Source organism: Gasterosteus aculeatus, chromosome 3, assembly GCF_964276395.1.
Source record: "Gasterosteus aculeatus chromosome 3, fGasAcu3.hap1.1, whole genome shotgun sequence".
Classification (NCBI taxonomy): domain Eukaryota; kingdom Metazoa; phylum Chordata; class Actinopteri; order Perciformes; family Gasterosteidae; genus Gasterosteus; species Gasterosteus aculeatus.
The window spans coordinates 2,967,271-2,985,970 of NC_135690.1; the positions used below are offsets into that span (position 1 = coordinate 2,967,271).

Below are 18,700 nucleotides of genomic sequence, written 5' to 3' on the forward strand. Positions count from 1 at the left end.
GCTCTTCTCTACAGTGTTGCCACAGATAAAGTGTGGTGTGTGCTGTCACATGCGCTCGCTTTCACTTCCCTCGTTCACGACCATCTCTCTCTTTCTCTTTCGGCCTTCTATTTCAAAAGCACATCACCTTTAATCCCTGTGCAGATAATTAGGCCTATCATAATCTTTTTCCCTTTTTCTTGGTAGTATCATAGCTCTAACATATTTGGCTGAAGAACAGAAATGGTGACATAAAAAGGAAGGCCAGATTAAGCTACCATTGTGCAAAACTGGCAACTGACTCGGGATGCCCATGCAGTTCCCCTGTGCGACGTTAGGTTTCTGGTAACATTAATTGCTCTTTATTTTTGTAAAAAACTGCACTACTAAAATACAATATCATCTTACATGCTAAAGACCTTCACGTTGCCATTATCACCTAATATCAAGTGATTGTATTAAAGAGAGGATAAAAGGTGGTGGAGTTTGATAGGGCCCCTTTCTGCACAGGTGCCCTCTTATTAGCAGAATAATTTGGCCCAGTCTCTTATCATAGCCAACAGATAATAATCCTATTTCCGTCTGCCGGCACTAGAGGGCACCAAAGCCCCAGTCCCAAAACGGAATTACTAATTGAAGCACATAAATGACATTGGTACCTGGCAAAAGCTGTTGTTAATTGCACAAAATATAATACTATTCGATTTCAACCCGTCAATGTGCCGACGGAATTTCGAGGTATGTCTTTAGCTAGTAAAGCAAGCTCCCAGTGTGAGGATAATATCTGAGCTGATGCCAATGTAATAAAGCCTTGAGGAACAAAAATGATATTATCATTTACAAGCGGGCCTCTCGGGTTATGCAGTCCATTAACCAATGATTATAACACCGTCTATTTTTCTCCAGTCAGCTCTGACGGGCCCGAGCTTTCTAATGTGGCCATTTATAATAGTAAAACGGCAACGTTGGAGATCACCTAGTCAAATCATTGCAGCTAGGCCGCATTTATTTCTTTTCAACCTAACTATGGCTTCTCATCCCGCCCAGAAGTGGCTGTAAATGTGACGGATTGCTGCAGCTGCCAATGAAATAGCCGAATGCTGCCGGCTTGGGAGGTAACGGACCAATCAGCTTCCGATGGCAGACGAGGGGCACGCATTCTACGCTTTCTCTGGCAAGAATGTTAGTTCCTGCTCTTCCCCTGGCCGTTTCCTGTAATCGTACAGTGTTGTGAGACGGAGAAAGCCATGTGTGTCGATGGAAAGGTAAATTTAGCAGCCCGAAATTACTACTGTGAGAGTTGGGGCAGTGGATATGAAGGTTATTTTCATGTATTTTGCCGAAAAATAGACGCAGACCAACCGAAACAATATTGCGGCCTAACCCGTGTCTGAACGTTGTCGGGCGATGGTTATTGTGGCACGTTGCTTTGGTTTGGTCCGGTTTGTTGATGAGATTGAAGGAGTCCGGCGGACTGAATGGTTGGTAGTAAATGGCAGAGACGGGGGGGGAGGTCTCCGTACCCACAAAAACATCACGTTTATTGACCTTAATATGCTTTCGGTGCCACGCACGCTTTTGTAACGAGCACATCTTAGTCGCGGTACAAGCTAATGCTAGCCGACGGTTTTGTGAGACAGACTGCGATACAACCGGAGAGGAGCGCATCCCACCTCCCAACATCAGTACCCTCCTGGACTCACACTACTACCAACTACTTAATGCACGTCCAAGGTGGCTCAAACCTATTGAAGCCTCCTGTAATTGTTTTTGAAGCTCAAATGTCACATTGAAAGCCTTTGCAGGAAAATGCAACGAGTCAATTATGTGTTTTCAAAAACAATATATATACATATATATTTTTTACAGTCTATTGGCAAAAATATTTGTGTTCTATTTTATAACCCGTAACGATTTAGTGGTGCGATGCGCTTTGCAGTTGAATATTTCAATCCCAGTAACGTAATGTTGAATGTGAGTGTTTTATAAAAGTTTAGTGATTTAGAAAACGATGCATTCATTCTGCGCATTAGGGACCAAACTTTAATGTGTGGTGTTGATACGCATCAAAGAAACATGGAAACAAAATAGTAGCTTTAGAAGGAGATCGCCACTTAAACCTCAAGGTTGCCTTTGGCTGCTTGGGGCCACTTTTCTCACTGTTATCTTTGTACATCAAACACACTACAACTGACCATTGATGAGACCAACCTCATTTTGGTTGTATACAGGGTTGAGCTATATAATAATTAGTATAGCATTTCTTTGAATAATGCTGAAATTCATGTTTTGCTGCTTCATTGACACCAGTGTTTCTCCTCTCCTTTTACTAGCTGTTTACTTGAAAGTTGAGAAGAACTGGACCGCAACTATTTAATTTCCATCTCGGAGTCTTTTTAACTGTGCCCGTCTCCCTCTGTGGAGTGGACAAGATGGCGGACCCTATCATGGACCTTTTTGAGGACACACCCCTGTTTAACCTTGATGCCCTGCAGGATGACTCCTTCTCGCAGGGCTCCTCGGACCCCGTGGAGGAGGCCCTTAAGATGGCGTTGGGCCAAGTGGACCCAACGACTGAGCCTGACCTTATGGTGAATGCAGACCTTGGTGTTTCTGTAGCAGCTCCCGCCATCCCGGAGCCAGCCCCCGTTCAAGTCGCCATGCAGCAGCCGGTGGCGGCCGCTCAGACTGTTTCCATAGCTGTGGCCCCTGTCTCTGCTCCTGTACCGGTTGATACTTTACCTCAGATCCAGGTTCAGACCAGCATACCCACCAGTACCACTGTGCTGCTGAGCTCACCTCTGACAGTGTCCAGCTCCCCAATCACCACCACTGCCACCACGCAGCAGCTCACGCAGATAACTCATCAGCTCACCCCACAGCAGTTGGCTGCCATCACACAGCAGGCTGGTGGCAAAATTGTCATACTCAAAGGTCCCCAAGGTCAAGCCCAGGTGCTGCAGACTGTATCAGGAGCCACAGGCCAGACGACTGGAAAGGTCATCCGCGTGTTGTCTGGCACTCCTCTTAAGCCCGGCATGTCCATCCTGCAGGGGGGGACAGTGTTGAATCAGGCCAGCCCGGGACCAGCTCAAGTCAAGGTGGGTGCCGCTGGTGTGCAGAGGCTGTTGCAGTCTCCCAATGGACCAGTGAAACAGATGCTGCTGACCTCTATGCCCCAGCAGACACAAGGCCAGACCATTCAGCTCCAGATTCCATCCCAAGCACAGATGGCTCAAGGCCAGGCTCAAGTGCACGGCCAGGTGCAGCTCCAGCCAGCTATGCAGGCCCAAACGCAGGTAAGCGCTGTCTCCTCTCTCACAGCAGGCAGACCACGGGGTGTCAGTTTGACAGCGGCACCACAGCAGGTGTCACTCAAAATCAGCAACGGTCCTAGCTGTACTTTTAGATCAGTCTTGTTTTCCACAGTGTCATAACTGCTTTCAATCTGTGTATGTGATTGTAGGGTGGTGAAGCAAAGCGGATCACCCTGGTTCTCCAACAGCCTTCCCAGGTTGGCTCTAATGCCCAAGCGGGGCAAGTACAGCAACAGTTGACACAAGTGCAGCAGATTCAGACGACCCAAGGGGGCCAGCAGCAGGTCCCAACTAGACTGGTGCTGGGGCAGCTCCCGGGAGGCAAACTGGTTCTCCAGGGAAGCCAGCTAGCAGCCCTGACCCAGGCTCGGGCTGCAGGCCAGGCGGGGGGCCAGCCCAAAGTCCTCACAATTCAGCTGCAGGTGCAGCAGCAGCCCAACCAACAAGGAGGAATTAAGGTGGGGGAAAATGTGTTCTAGAGTTTTAAGGTACCTGTTCATTTAACCAGATTTCTATTTTCCCTCCAGTATATTATTATCGTTTTCTTTGTCAAATCACTCTGGTGTCCTCTTTTGTGAACGTCTGGAGTGCTGTCTCCGTGCAAGCTGGTAGTTTTCTATTGATTCTTTCAAAGGGTGTGTGGGAGGTCTTGGATATTACTGATGTTAATAGAACGAATTGTAAGTAGTTAATTCTTTCTCATATATACATTTTTAAATCAGACACCCTCTAGCATGTTGCTGCCTGGCAAAATGCCACCAGCTTTGACAGCAAATGTGGCTCTGTGTGACGCACAGAGCCACATAAACTACTTGAGTTGTTTCTGCTCGTTTTAAGCCGTCCCACTTAATATTGCATGTCCTGCTACAGTACACCACAAAGGAACAATGGCTACCTTTTGTGTGGCACAGGCCAGATCCAAATGATGAATGTTCCCACATAGCCTCTTCTAAGTAGCATCCATTAGCAATTTAGTGTTAAAGTTTTCCCCCTTAATTTGCCATGTAAGAATATTAGTTGTTTTTAATGCATCAGTAAATTGTTTTCTGATCTAACTTATGTTGGATACAAACACAGCACCTTTCTTTGCTGACTTATCCCAAGTTCAATATTAAAAAGATAAGTCGCCGTTACAGCAGACATATGTTCAGGATAAATTTAGCCTAGCTTAGCACAAAGGTTGGAAGCGAGAGGAACATTTTGCGTCACCTGCATCGTCGCCGATACCTCTACTTTTCAGGTTTTGAAATCTATTACTTTAGTTATGTTTAATTGTGACTGTGGCATCAAACATATTTTTTATTTTCACTGATACAGTACCAGCTGGTCTCAGGAACTGGCAATACTGGAAGCCCACAGGTGTTACAGATCACGCAGGGCCAAGGAGGACAGAGAGTTGCGGTTCCGATCAAAATGCTTCTGCAACCCCAGGTAGACCTCCAGATGTGCATAAGCATTTCCTAATTTTCAATCCATGCATACCAGTATATAAAGAGGCAGGGCTTAAGGGTTTCTGCACTCTCACACATTCTCCTTCCGACAGACGAGCTCGGCATCCTCGGCCGGCGGCACTATGTCTATGGTAAAGGTCATCACCACGTCGGCCGCGGGCCCCTCTACTACAACCACAACTTCGTCCCAGGCCATCCGCATCACCAAGGCCCCTGGCGAGCCGGCCTCTGTGCGACGGGTGGAGATCCTCTGCAAGCAGGAGAAAGCAAACCGCATTGTGGCTGAAGCTATTGCCCGGGCCAAAGCGCGGGGCGAGAAGAACCTGCCAAGAGTCCTGAACCAGGATGAGCTTCCAGCCACGCAGACCTCCCCAGAACTGGGGGGCACTGTGACTGTGGTGTCCACTGCAAAGAAAAAGTCTGGCGGAGGAGGAAGCAAGAAGAAAAGTCCTGTGGCTGGAGGAGCGACTCCCAAACCCTCGGGTGGGGCCGAAAAAAAGAGCAAAGTGAAGACGCCAGGAGGAACGGGTGGAGCGGGTGGAGGCACGGCAACAGCCGGCTCTGGGAACAAGAGCAAAAGCAAAACTAAGACCAAGTAAGTGATCGTGTTTGAGTGGGAACCATTTTGTTCAAACTGATTTCTTGTTCATTGTCACGTTTTTCTATGTGTGGAAATAAGGCTTTTTAGAAACCATTTTACTGTACACTTCTCACCAGTCTTTGTTTGGCCTCTCTCCCGCCACCTTTCCGCAGCACGATTACACTGGTGGGGGCAAAGAAAAGAAAGCGCAATGCGTCCTCAGATCACTCTGACGGGGAGTTGAGCCCTGCATCACCTGCTGCTCTGGACGATGACCTCATTACGGTACAAACTCGTATATAGTTAAATGAATAAGATTGGTGTGCATTAGATTAGAAAAGTGGTCTTTGGAATGGAAACATGAGGTAATTGTTTACATTGTGCACCCTTGAAAACGGGTATTCAACTAAAATATAAAGTAAGAAAAAAATCTAGAAGCAAAGGACTGGAAGATCTTAATGTAACTATTTAATGTGATTTTAAATAGAGGGATAGTTGTATCAACATCTGCCTTTAATCAATACATGACTAACCAATCAAATGAATGACTCGTACCGTTTTGGTAGATCTTAAACCGCTTGAATAAACACACACACTGAATTTTATACCTGTCTTCTGGCCAGAAGAGGCGCTCCAATCGCGTGGTTAAAAGGAAGAAATACACGGAGGACCTTGATATCAAGATAACGGATGACGAGGATGAGCAGGAGGATGTAGACGTGACTACGACTGCGGCAGCTGTGGCCTCCATCAGTGGTGGGACAGCGGCGCAGCTTAAACAGGAATTGGAGCTAGACGTTGATGGACAGCCCAGCATGCAGTTCTTTGTGGTGAGTTTAAATTAACTAAAAATGTGAGATTGTAGGGATTGATAAGATATGTCTATATCCAAGTAAGATAGACACTGATTGAGACGGTTTGTTTTATTTTTATTTTTTTACAGGAAAACCCAAGTGAGGAAGATGCTGCCATCGTAGACAAAATTCTGTCTTTAAGGTTGACCAAGAAGGAAGTATGTCTATTCCAATTATTTAATTCCAATCTAATTCTTTAATTTCATTTTAAGAATTATTCAAATCCCAAAACGTTTTGTTTTTGTCAAGGTGTCACAGGGCCAGTACACCACTGTTGAGGAATTCTTTGTAAAATACAAAAACTAGTGAGTTTCCATACCTCAATGTACAACTTAAGCACTCGCTATTTCTCACAGAGACATTTATGAGTAAAACCTGACTCTTTTGTTCTCAGTTCTTACATGCACTGCGAGTGGGCCAGTTTGAGTCAGCTGGAGAAGGATAAGAGGATCCATCAAAAGATCAAGCGCTTCAAGACAAAGCAAGCCCAGATGAGGAATCTCTTCCAAGAGGTGAGAGTGGCGCACATCCCGAAACCTCTCCCTTTAGGATCCAGTTGAGCTGCTGGAAATGTAACCGTTTCTACTGTTTCTGTTTAGGATGAGGAAGCTTTTAACCCTGACTATGTGGAGGCGGACAGGATCCTGGACGTGTCCCACAGTGTGGACAAGGACAACGGCGAGGTAAGAGAAATCACTTTCACAGGTGGGCAAAAGAGCTCACCTGTTCTTTGAGCCCTTTTAGCTTTTACAAATTAACATGTTTGCAATAGTTTTAAAAACTAGCTTTCATTGTTTGCCCGCCAGCCTGTTATCTACTACTTGGTCAAGTGGTGCTCTCTGCCATATGAGGACGCCACTTGGGAACTGAAGGAGGACGTGGACGAGGGAAAGGTCGAGGAATTCAGCAAAATCCTAAACCGGCAACCTCGCCTTAAGAGGACGGTGAGCGGTCAAATGGAAGACGGCGCGGTGAGATCTTTGAAATCCTTGTTCTTGCCTACTCATAGATATTTTTCCCTCTCCATCCTCAGCCGCGGCCGCCTGCCAGTTCATGGAAGAAGTTGGAGGAGACCAGAGAGTACAAGAACGGCAACACACTCCGAGAGTACCAGCTTGAAGGAGTCAACTGGCTACTCTTCAACTGGTACAACAGGTAGTTGTCGCACACACAGTCCATCTGTCGCCTTTAGCAAAGTGGATTTTGCAATCCTCATACATCTGGATTAGCGCTGTTATTACATTTGGAGCAGTAGCAACTTTTGAATTAGGCTTCTAATACAGCTTAACACTAGGAAGGCCTTGTGCCGTTTTTATTCTGGAAAACGTTAGCCCTGTTGGATTGATGGTAGTTGATGGCTTCTCCCAAAGATTCACTTCTTCCTCTCCGGTTCTCGTCTCTCAGGCAGAACTGTATCCTGGCAGACGAGATGGGTCTGGGGAAGACCATCCAGTCCATCGCTCTGCTGTCAGAGGAGTACGATGCTGGCGTCCAGGGCCCTTTCCTGGTCATCGCTCCACTCTCCACCATCACCAACTGGGAGCGGGAGTTCAGCACATGGACCGACATGAACGCCATCGTCTACCACGGCAGCCTGGCCAGCAGGCAGATGATCCAACAGTATGAGATGTACTTCAAAGACGACAAGGTGGAGTCATTGATAACGATTGTTGTCGATTCACTTTACTGATGGTAAACATGTCTAAAGAAACTTGTCGAATCTGTCTATAGGAGCACTTGATCCCAGGTGCATACAAGTTCGACGCCCTCATCACAACGTTTGAGATGGTGTTATCGGATTGTCCAGAGTTGAGGGAGATCTCTTGGCGCTGTGTGATCATCGATGAGGCCCACCGCCTCAAGAATCGCAACTGCAAGCTATTGGACAGCTTGAAGATGCTGGATGTGGTGAGTGGGTCACAGCCCAATCTAGATTTTTTGGGGGGGGGGGAGCAACGTTCAAATGAGCAAAAAGTAGCAGGGCGCTGTTTAAATGTCTAAAGGAATTTTAGGACTCTTCTGTTATGGGGTTTTCTTCTCTCCATTTTTATTCCTGGTTCTTTCTTCTGTATTGTCTACTTTTTAACAATTTTTATTTTGTGTTCCCTCCACTTCTGTTGTGTTCTTGTGTTTTCTCTCAGGAACACAAGGTGTTGTTGACCGGCACTCCTCTCCAGAACACAGTGGAGGAACTCTTCAGCCTGCTTCATTTCCTGGAGCCTGCTCAGTTCCCTTCTGAGACAGAGTTCCTCAAGGACTTTGGAGACCTAAAAACAGAAGAACAGGTTAAAAATATACTCCACACGTTCTTTGCCTTGTGCAATGTGTTGTTTTGTAGCAGTCCAAATGAATCTTATTTTCTTCTCTTTTTTCACGGGTCTACAGGTTCAGAAGCTACAGGCCATCTTGAAGCCCATGATGCTACGAAGGCTCAAAGAGGACGTTGAGAAGAACTTGGCACCCAAACAGGAGACCATCATTGAGGTCAGTTTAAATAGTGCACGTTCAATGTATACTCCCGTTAAGAGGTCTAAGCAATATAAATAAGGTGACCCTCTGATTCTTTGAATGTGTTTTACTCTCAGGTTGAGTTGACTGATGTCCAGAAGAAGTACTACCGCGCCATCCTGGAGAGGAACTTCAGTTTCCTCAGTTTGGGGGTAACCAGTAACAGCAATGTCCCCAACCTGCTCAACACTATGATGGAGCTACGCAAGTGCTGCAACCACCCCTACCTTATCAATGGTAGTGCATATCAACTTAATATTGACTGAGCGTCTGGCTGTTTGCACGAATTTTTGTTAGAAAATGTCTATTTCACATAGTCACTGACCTGAATTGTGCCATGCAGTCCACACAATCGTTTTGAGAGCGATGCCAAGTAGGATTGACATTTAACATTGCTGAAAAACGTTGAATGTTTCTCCAAAGCTGTCAACAAGCAACCTGAGCTTGTGAAAAGCCAGCATGATGACATTGTACTCCTTTGTGTCCAGGCGCGGAGGAGAAAATTGTAACCGAGCTGCGGGGTGTTTATGACCCGATGGCGCCCGACTTCCATTTGCAAGCCCTGATTCGGTCGGCCGGCAAGCTGGTGCTACTGGACAAGCTGCTGCCTCGCCTCAAGGCTGGCGGCCACAAAGTGCTCATCTTCTCCCAGATGGTGCGCTGCTTGGACATCCTGGAGGACTACCTCATCAACAAGAGGTAAGAGGGCCACGATGTATTTAATTGCAGTTAATAAATATTGCCACAATCCTTAGTAAGTATTTTGAAGACTCAAGGGTTGTGTTAATATCGACTATGTTCGCCTTTATCTTTACAGATACCTTTATGAGAGAATTGATGGAAGAGTGCGGGGAAACCTGCGACAAGCTGCCATCGATCGCTTCAGCAAGCCTGACTCTGACCGTTTTGTCTTCCTGCTGTGTACTCGGGCTGGTGGCCTGGGTATTAACCTCACTGCTGCTGACACCTGTGTTATATTTGACTCTGACTGGAACCCTCAAAATGACCTACAGGTACAAGATTGTACTGTTATTCTTTCTGGCATAAAGATAATTCTATGAGACTGCAACATTGAACCATCTTTATATTTATTTCCCATGTCTACTCGCTTCCTTGTGTTTCTTTTTCATTTCATAAACAAAAGTTGGAACCGTTGTTTTCTTCACCAGCTTCAAATGATGCGCTTTTGATCCTTCTCTTACCAGGCTCAGGCACGGTGTCACCGTATTGGTCAATCTAAAGCCGTCAAGGTCTACCGTCTGATCACCAGGAACTCTTACGAGAGGGAGATGCTTGATAAAGCAAGCCTGAAGCTCGGCCTGGACCGTGCTGTCCTGCAGAGCATGAGTGGCAACAAAGAAGGCAACGCCAACGGGGTAAGAGAACCTACTAGTCAGAAATGTATGGTATTTAATATTTTTATGTTATTTAGCTGACGCTTTTATCAAAAGCGACTTACAATAATGAGGATACAAACTCAAAAGAACAAGACGTTTCTTGAGGAAAGTGCAATTTCATCAAAGATGCCGATTTACAACTTACTATAGATAAGAGCCATGATAAGTGCAATTTAAGTGCTACAATTGGTTAGTGTTTTTAGTCGAGGTAGAGTGAAGAGGTGTGTCTTTAGTTTGCGGCGAAGATGTGAAGGCTCTCTGTGGTCCTGATGTCATCAGAGTGCTCGTTTCACCATTTAGTAGCCAGGACAGTTGACATTTTTATTAAATAAAAGTATTCTCTGTCCCCTTTAAGCAAGTACAGCAGTTCTCCAAGAAGGAGATTGAGGACCTGCTGAGGAAAGGAGCCTACGCCGCCATCATGGATGAAAATGATGAGGGAAGCCGCTTCTGCGAGGAGGACATTGACCAGATCCTCCAGCGTAGAGCCACCACCATCACCATCGAGAGCGAGGGCAAGGGCTCCACCTTCTCTAAGGCCAGCTTCGTGGCCTCTGAGAACCGCAATGACATTGCCCTCGATGACCCTGAATTCTGGCAGAAGTGGGCCAAGAGAGCTGACATCGATATGGACACCATGAACCGAAAGGCAAGCTCGGGGTGTTTAAAACTTTTTAACAGTGAAGATAATTTCCGGGTTACAGTGCTTATGCCACAGCATTACGTCACAGTAGATTTCACTGGTGTATTATGCAGTGGCCTTTTTGAATAAACGCTTCCGTATTATATGCGTTTATATTTATTAGAATAAGATACAATTGACTAAAAGTTCCTTCGTCCTACACAGAACACCCTCGTGATCGACACTCCCAGAGTCCGCAAGCAGACGCGCCAGTACTCAACTTTACGGGGGGAAGGTGGAGACCTGTCTGACGCGGACAGCGACGACGAGTATCCGCCGGCAAGCTCCAGACAGTCGCGTTCCTCGCGGCGCTCCGACCGCCACAGTGGAGGGGGTTACGGCCGCACCGACTGTTTCCGGGTGGAGAAGCACCTGCTTGTCTATGGGTACGTAGACTTTGCTTCTCCATCTACACTCGTAATACGCTTGTCACTTGTTCTTGCACTAATAATACCTGCTTTCTTCTTCTGCTCAAGCTGGGGTCGCTGGAGGGACATCTTATCGCATGCCAGGTGTAAGCGCCGCCTGAGTGACCGCGACGTGGAGACAATCTGCCGAGTCATCCTGGTCTTTTGTCTGCTCCACTATCGCGGGGATGAGAACATCAAGAGTTTCATCTGGGAGCTCATCACGCCGCCGGAGAACGGACGCGAGCCGCAAACACTACTCAACCACTCTGGTAGGAGCTTCACGCAGAATGTTGACCTTCTCAAAGTGAAAAGGTGGAGGTGGTAGTTGGTTTGGTAGAGAAGAAACGCGACTGTATAACGTTCATCTCTGCCTAGGCCTGTCCATCCCCGTCCCGAGAGGTAGGAAGGGCAAGAGGGTAAAGGCCCAGAGCACGTTCGACGTCCAGAAGGTGGAGTGGATCCGCAAGTACAACCCTGACACCCTGCTTCTGGACGAGAGCTACCGCAAACACCTCAAGCACCAGTGCAACAAGTCAGTGGAGCGAATTCATAAGAAGACACTGTCATCTGCCTTCAGACGCTAAACCTCTCTCCTAACGCAGGGTGCTGCTGAGGGTGCGCATGCTCTACTACCTGAAACAGGAGGTGATTGGCGAACATGCAGATGCTGTCCTGAAAGGGGCTGACAGCAGGTATTTAAGTGTGCCCATTCAGCCAAAGGCAGACACACAGGCTCAATTACTGGAGCTCATTGATGCGTTCATTCATTTCATTTGATATGTTTTTTCTTTCTTTTCAGGGACGTTGATATCTGGATGCCCGAGATGGAGCAGCAGGAGGTACCAGCAAGGTGGTGGGATACCGAAGCGGACCGTTCACTGCTTGCTGGTGTATTTAAACATGGTAGGTTTTCTCTTTTTATAAAAAGCTAAAAACGTTAAATGTTGTAAGGATTTGTTAAAGCTTAATGTGCAGAATTTGGTGGCATCTAGCAATGTGGTTGCAGATTGCAACCGACTGACTCCCCCCTCACCCGCCCCTCCATTCTCAAGACTGTAACCGGGTGCAAAACACTAACGTTATTGGCCTCCATCAATAAACTACTCGGAAGTCAGAGCGAGATCGGTTGGCCGGTGGTCATGTTTACCACTGTCACTATCGAGCAGGCGCAATTAACTCTGTTCTGGTACGTTTTATTAAACGTTAAAAGTGGCTTAACCCTATTTGTGTTATCAGGTTATGAGATGTACACCACTATGCGTGCGGATCCCTGCCTCTGCTTCCTGGAGCGAGCCGGTCGACCTGATGACAAGGCCATTGATGCTGAGCAGCACACTGGTGATGCTGAGCTGGGGGATGAGTGAGTTTTCCAAACGTATTTGCCTATAGAGTTATGTTGGACTTTACTGGTTATTGTACCTTTGCAGGCACTTTGACATTTGTTAGTTTCAAAGCTTTGCCTTCATTGTACCTTAGATGAGAGTTGTCAAAGTCAATTTACTATATTAAATATATTGTAGAGCAGTGTCTTTGCTTGACTCATATCTGCCCTGTGCCTACTGGTGCTTAATTGTTTATTTTGTGTAGTCCTGATTATGATAAGTACTCAGAGGACCCAGAGTTCAAGCCTGCATCGAGACACGCCAAAGATCTTTTCGACGAGGTAGGAATCCGAGCCGTCACATTGATCCCGCTCCGTCTTAACACGTTGATTTTGACTAACCAAGCAACAGAGCAAAGCAATTTTAACAAGCCTCCATTTCCCCTCGTCTTGTAGCCCGATTCCATGAACGTTGATGATGAGATCTCCGTGGAAGACAAGGTGGGGCCAGCAATCCCGGAATCCTTTTCCAGCCAGAGCGGTGCGAGCGACTGGCCCTCGAGCTCATCGCTTACGGCGCGGTTGCGGCGACTGATCACAGCTTACCAACGCAGCTACAGGCAAGAGCAGCTGAAGATCGAGGCGGAGGCTAAGGGCGACCGCAGGCGCAGGAGGTGCGAGCAGGCCAGCAAGCTGAAGGAGATCGCACGGCAGGAGCGCCAGCAGAGGTACACTGCCGTGGAATTATTTTCTAATTTTTCTATGTGCTGCATTTTGTCAATTAGAGCCTTTCTTTTTACTAGTGCAAGAGTGTGCAGTGGTACAAAACAGTTATAAGTTATTTATATTTACACCCAGTGCTTCTCAAAACCTCATACATGTTTAAATCTGCATTGTTTCACGTCCTGTCATTGGCTCATTACGCACATGCAGTATCAATGAAGACCTAAAACATCAGCTTCAAGGATGTTGCTATCATGGTTTTTGATATCCAATCAATATTCCTTCTTCCCTTTCACTTCGCCTTTCACTTCGCCTTTCTGTCTCACTCCCAGGTGGACGCGTAGGGAGGAGTGCGACTTCTACCGCGTGGTATCGACTTTTGGTGTGGAAAAGATCAAAAGGGAGCATGGTCTTCCCGACGGAGCAGATCTTGATTTTGATTGGAACCGCTTCCGGACTTTTGCTCGTCTGGATAAAAAGACGGATGAGAGCCTCAGTCGATACTTCCGCTCTTTTCTCGCCATGTGCCGGCGAGTTTGCCACCTGCGCCCAGGCCGTGGCGAAGGTAACTCCCTTAACATTGAACACATGCTGCTTAAAGCTCGGCGCAGCTACTTGCGCAGGAGCTAATTATTGCTTGATGCTTACTTTTTGTGACGTCTCACAACATTATATACTTTCAATTCTGCCTCTGTCTGAAACCACACATGCACACGTCCTCCTCACACTCTTACTGTTAAAGGAGCCAGGCTCAGCACTGTGCTCTACTGAGGAGTCTTTCCCTCAGGAGTGAGCTGGTTGACACGCTGGCGTTAAGCCTAAATTAACTTGAATCATTTTCAATGGCCGTTGCATTTGATACATCATCCAGTCAAGTTTTGTTCAATGAGAGGTCCTTTATTTTCTTCGGTGTAGAACAACATCAAATAAATCCTTAATTTTCCACCGACAATTGATCCCGTCAGGAACACAGTAAACTGTTCCGGGGTCAAACACCTGACAACAATGGTGATTCCAAGCCCAGGATTAGTACAGCGCCACCCTGTGTACACACAGAGAATAACACCGTATTTGGCTCCTGCACTAAATGTGGAGTGGTTCTTTTTTCTCAGTGTTCTAAAAGCAGAATACCTTGACTGTCACTGTATCTTACCCGTAAATATCTCTTGTCTCATCCTGCTCAGAATCAGCAGAGCTTTCCCAGACGGTCGCCCCCATCACTGAGGAGCGCGCTTCCCGAACCCTTTACCGTATTAGCCTCCTGCGTCGCCTCCGCGAGAGAGCGCTGCCCTGCCCGTCCCTGGAGGAGCGTCTGCATCTGGCTCCCCCCAGCTCCGAGCTGCCCGCCTGGTGGGACATTCCGGAACACGATCGTCAGCTGATGCTGGGCGCCGCGCTGCACGGTGTCAGCCGCACGGAGCTCTCCATCTACTCGGACCCACAGTTCACCTTCTGCCAGGCTCGAGAAGAGTTTATCCAGAACCAGCAGGCCCCACCACCTCCGCCCGAGGCAATGCCCATCATGCCCCTCAGCCAGCTGAAGACTGTGGAGGAGGTGCCCATTGTGAAGGAGGAGCTGGCCAAAGAGGACGTCCGGTTGCTTGACGGGGGAATCGGTGCGGCCCTGCATAGTACGCCTTTGAGTCACCACGACGGCAAGGAACGGGCGCCGGGCTGGAGCCTGAAGAGGAGCCGGGGGAGGAGCGGAAGGAAGGGAGAGGGAGAGGGGGGGTCGGATTCTGACTCTGACTCTGATTCCGGCTCATCGTCATCCGGGCGATCGGGCAGCAGTGACGAGAGTGGAGAGAGCGAGGAAGAGGCAGGAAGAGGTAAGTGGGTATTTGTTGAGGAAGACGTTGAGTGCTTTAAGAATAAACTGAAAGATAATTATATTGTCTGTTTTTCTCAACAGCAGGCATGAAGCTGTGTGACGTAGATGAGGAAAATAGCTTACTGTCTATGACTCCATCTCAGGATGGCATACCTCCTCCTGATCCCCTCAGAGTGGATTGGCCTAAGGTAATAAATGTAATGCGCAGTTCACAAAATGTGTGGCTTCTTTTGATTACGAGACCTTTATTTTTATAGTTGTGAATGACTCCTTCACTGGGCTCCTTTTTCCCTCAGGACCGTGTATTAATCAACCGCCTGGACAGTTTGTGTACGCTGATGGTGACCGGTCAGTGGCCCTCAGGGCGGCGCTACGTGCCCGAGGCTCAGCTCAACCCGAGCTCGGAGCTGGTGGGTGATGAGATGGCCTACACAAGGGCGATCCGCAAACCCGCCGGCACTGCTAGTGGCCCCGGGGAAGAGGGAGAAGATGGCGAGTTCACTGTCAAGCTCCTTAAGGTGACTCAACAGTGGAGAATGAAGCCATGTTATCTGAGGCATACACTTTTAAGAAATATATACACAAACTAAGGGCATTTTGCCTTTCATTTCAAATACTAATTCTAATCAAGTACTTTTGCTTGTACGAAGGTGTGCCAAAATAATTTGGGTCCATTTTTAAAGTAAAAAAACAGACACTACCAGGTGTAGATCATGGCTAAATTAGAGGTCTGCATTTGTCACACGTTCAGGAGGAGGGGCTGAAGCTGACCTTCTCTAAGCAGTCGTTGATGCCCAATGGCTCAGGGGGAGAGAGCAGTGGCCGCAAGCGGCGCAAGGACCAAGAGGTACGTGTGTTGGCTCTACATCTGACGGGAGCGAATGGGGCTCAGCGGTAGATCGGGGTCTTTCTGCAATCAGAAGATCGGTGGTTCGACTGCTAGTCAGTGAACATGTGTCCTTGGGGAGGACACTTCACCCCAAATTGCTGCCGTGAGTTGTCTTGAGTTGTGAATGGTTAGTTAGAGACCTGATGGTGGGTAGGCGGCAGCTTCCAGGCGTGAATGTGTGTGAATGATGACATGTAGTGTCTGAGCACTGAGTTGAAGAAAAGAAAAGCGCTTTACAAGTAGTGTCCACTTACTCACAACTCACTACAGGAAGAGCTGGGTGCAAAGACCAAAGTGCTTTGGATTTAGATTAACTTTTTTCTGGCTGTCTCTCTTTTAGTTATCAGACCCAGATGGACTCAATGATCCACTGGAGCGTACTCCTCGGCGCAGAGACCCTCCCACCTGGTTAAAGGAGAACCCAGATTATGAGGTGGAGGGAGACATGCTGGAGGTATATATTTGTGATTTTTGTGAATAGGACAAAGTGTCAATTCACTTTGACGGGGTTATTATAAGGCTGGTAAGGAAACCAAATATCCTAGCTATATTTTGGCTTTGCTACATATATTGTCTTGTTTCCTCAGCTTCTTGTGAACAGGAGCAAGAGGAAGAGGAGGAGGAGGGCCGACAAACCCGTGACAGGCAGTGAGAAGGTCAAAGTCATTAACATGAGGACGGGAAAGAAGGTGAGATCCTGGCGTTTGGCATCATGGCCTGGATTTACCGGCTTTATGTCAGCTTTTGTCAACAGACAACCAAAATGCTTCTCCTCTGTAGGTCGGAGCTGCTTTTTGTCCGATGTTGCAAGACCTGAGGGAATATCTGGAGGAGAATCCCGATAATGCTGTAGCACCCGACTGGTCTGAAACAGTTCGGAAATCTGTAAGTACTCGGAGGTGTTATTTCATCGCAAGCCTTTCTGTGTTGTTGTAGCGACTGTCAGTGTCATGACAAAGCAGAGTATAGCATACATTCATTGCAAACTGGATTGCTGAAAGGCTTTTCCAAACTGAACTGTGCTTACTGCAGCATTAAAGGAGGAAATGCTCTGTAAAAGCAGATTGTGCCCTCTTACCGGTTGCTTCCAATTATTATTCTTTTTACAGGGCTTTCTGCCTGCGACTTTCTTCCACCGACTGCTAGCAGAGCACACGGAGATCCCGAAGAAAAACAGGCGGCGTCACCACCACCACCACCACCAACACCACCATCACCACGCTCCAGAGCCCACCGCCGAAGACCCCAACATGGACGCAGTGGAAGAGGAGACTCTGGTGTCGGACGGCGCCTACATGATGGATGAGGAGGACCTGGAGACCTCCCACCACTTCCTCACCAGTCCGGACTTTGACGTGAAAATGGAGGGCGGCGACAGCCTTTCCCAAGGTGACTATGACAGCTCGGATCAAGAGGCGCTATTGAACGATGTCGTCATAGCACAGAAGGACTCTGACTCCTCATCAAGCTCAGAGGATTGACTGAGCCTCTCATATCGAACACATCTGACTTAGTCCCCTCCTCAACAATGAATCATGTAATTTCTCCAATTATTTTTACCCCATTATGTATCAAATTATAGATGAATGTTTTTTTCAACTTTTGTTTATTTTATATAGGTGTTTTTTGAAATGATCAGGTTCACACCCTTCTTCATCACATTTTTGTGTTTCATTTTTCCCCTTCTGATCCTCCTCTCTGACAAAATGGCAAAAAGCTGAGCTTTCTTTCTTACTTCATGACTCGTCCCCCCTCCTCCCTCCAGAACCAACTCTTTCCCATGACATTCCCATCCATGACCAAAAGGGGACCCTTGCTGTACAGACACCCTTTTCTTATCAGATAACCTCAATCCTGGTGCTCTAGCGCTACATGAGACTGGACGTGTACTGAGCCGAGCCCGGACGCAGACCCCCGCGATCCCCCTCTCTCATTTGGTCATGTCTTCTGTATCCAGATGAGTCCGTGAACTGAAAGCGGGCGGAGTGTGTGGACGTACTGTTATTGTTATCACTGTATGGGAGGGGTGTGGGTTTGAGAGGGAAAATGATGTATTAGTTACTGAAGCAGTGCCAGGAGGATGGCTGTATTGTCCAATGTAGAGCTGGTCAATTATGTACTACGGTGCGAAGATGACGCCAATGAGTTGCTATTCTTGTTTTATGATCTGAGTGTACCTGTGAAATGAATAACAGCAATCTACAGTGAAAGCAGGTGTGTTTGTGTTATTAAGACTTTCTCCGAGCAGAAGCTATAAGGAGGTTTACTGTTCAAACAAGCTTCTTTCTGTTAATAACGGTCTAATAACTGCATGTCCAGCATTTCATAATGCATAGGAGCTTCAATTATTCCTGTTATGAGGTACAACTTGCTAATATGAGTAATGTCTCCATTATGGCAACCAAGGCAGAACTAATAGTGCGGGATAGTTAAAGCTGCTGCTCTGCTATGTGTTACAAGGTGGGCACTAAACCCACGAGAGAAGGCCTTGCTGCCTGCTCATAGTCTGAGGTGAACTGATTCAACTTGCTGAGCCTCAGCGATGGAGAAGACGGACAGATTTTCCTTTAATGTTAACTTTAGTACACTCTACAAACCGTTACAAACGATGATATTGGTCGAAAGACAATCAACCATTAATCCATTAGTCATTAAAGCAGGATTTGTCGGGTAAGTTTCTCACTTTCCACTATTTTTTAACATCAAAAGCAACATGTGCCCCTCCCTCAGGTCTGCAACAGTGTAATGAATCAAATGT

General features: G+C 47.2%; 1 protein-coding gene across 10 annotated transcripts; it reads left to right on the forward strand.

Moving 5' to 3' along the window:
- The first annotated feature begins 1,027 nt into the window (after positions 1 to 1,027).
- chd8 (chromodomain helicase DNA binding protein 8) lies at positions 1,028 to 18,152 on the forward strand. Of its 10 annotated transcripts, none has more exons than XM_040169690.2 (40): positions 1,028 to 1,244; positions 2,313 to 3,080; positions 3,162 to 3,278; positions 3,446 to 3,754; positions 4,614 to 4,727; positions 4,840 to 5,342; positions 5,501 to 5,612; positions 5,951 to 6,157; positions 6,271 to 6,339; positions 6,431 to 6,486; positions 6,576 to 6,693; positions 6,781 to 6,864; positions 6,988 to 7,125; positions 7,215 to 7,336; positions 7,586 to 7,829; positions 7,913 to 8,089; positions 8,323 to 8,466; positions 8,567 to 8,665; positions 8,767 to 8,926; positions 9,178 to 9,388; positions 9,507 to 9,702; positions 9,895 to 10,065; positions 10,442 to 10,735; positions 10,934 to 11,154; positions 11,245 to 11,447; positions 11,554 to 11,710; positions 11,781 to 11,870; positions 11,978 to 12,081; positions 12,415 to 12,538; positions 12,766 to 12,841; positions 12,956 to 13,227; positions 13,555 to 13,787; positions 14,407 to 15,051; positions 15,135 to 15,241; positions 15,350 to 15,571; positions 15,805 to 15,900; positions 16,283 to 16,396; positions 16,530 to 16,631; positions 16,723 to 16,827; positions 17,052 to 18,152. In XM_040169690.2, the coding sequence occupies exons 2-40, from the start codon at positions 2,412 to 2,414 to the stop codon at positions 17,421 to 17,423; spliced, it is 7,557 nt and encodes a 2,518-aa protein (XP_040025624.2). In that variant the 5' UTR covers positions 1,028 to 1,244; positions 2,313 to 2,411; the 3' UTR covers positions 17,424 to 18,152. The 10 variants fall into 10 exon arrangements, with proteins under 10 accessions (XP_040025624.2, XP_077954810.1, XP_077954811.1 ...); XM_078098684.1 differs by having other exon boundaries at positions 5,954 to 6,157; XM_078098685.1 differs by having other exon boundaries at positions 1,093 to 1,244; positions 3,165 to 3,278; positions 5,954 to 6,157.
- The last annotated feature ends 548 nt before the right edge of the window (positions 18,153 to 18,700 follow it).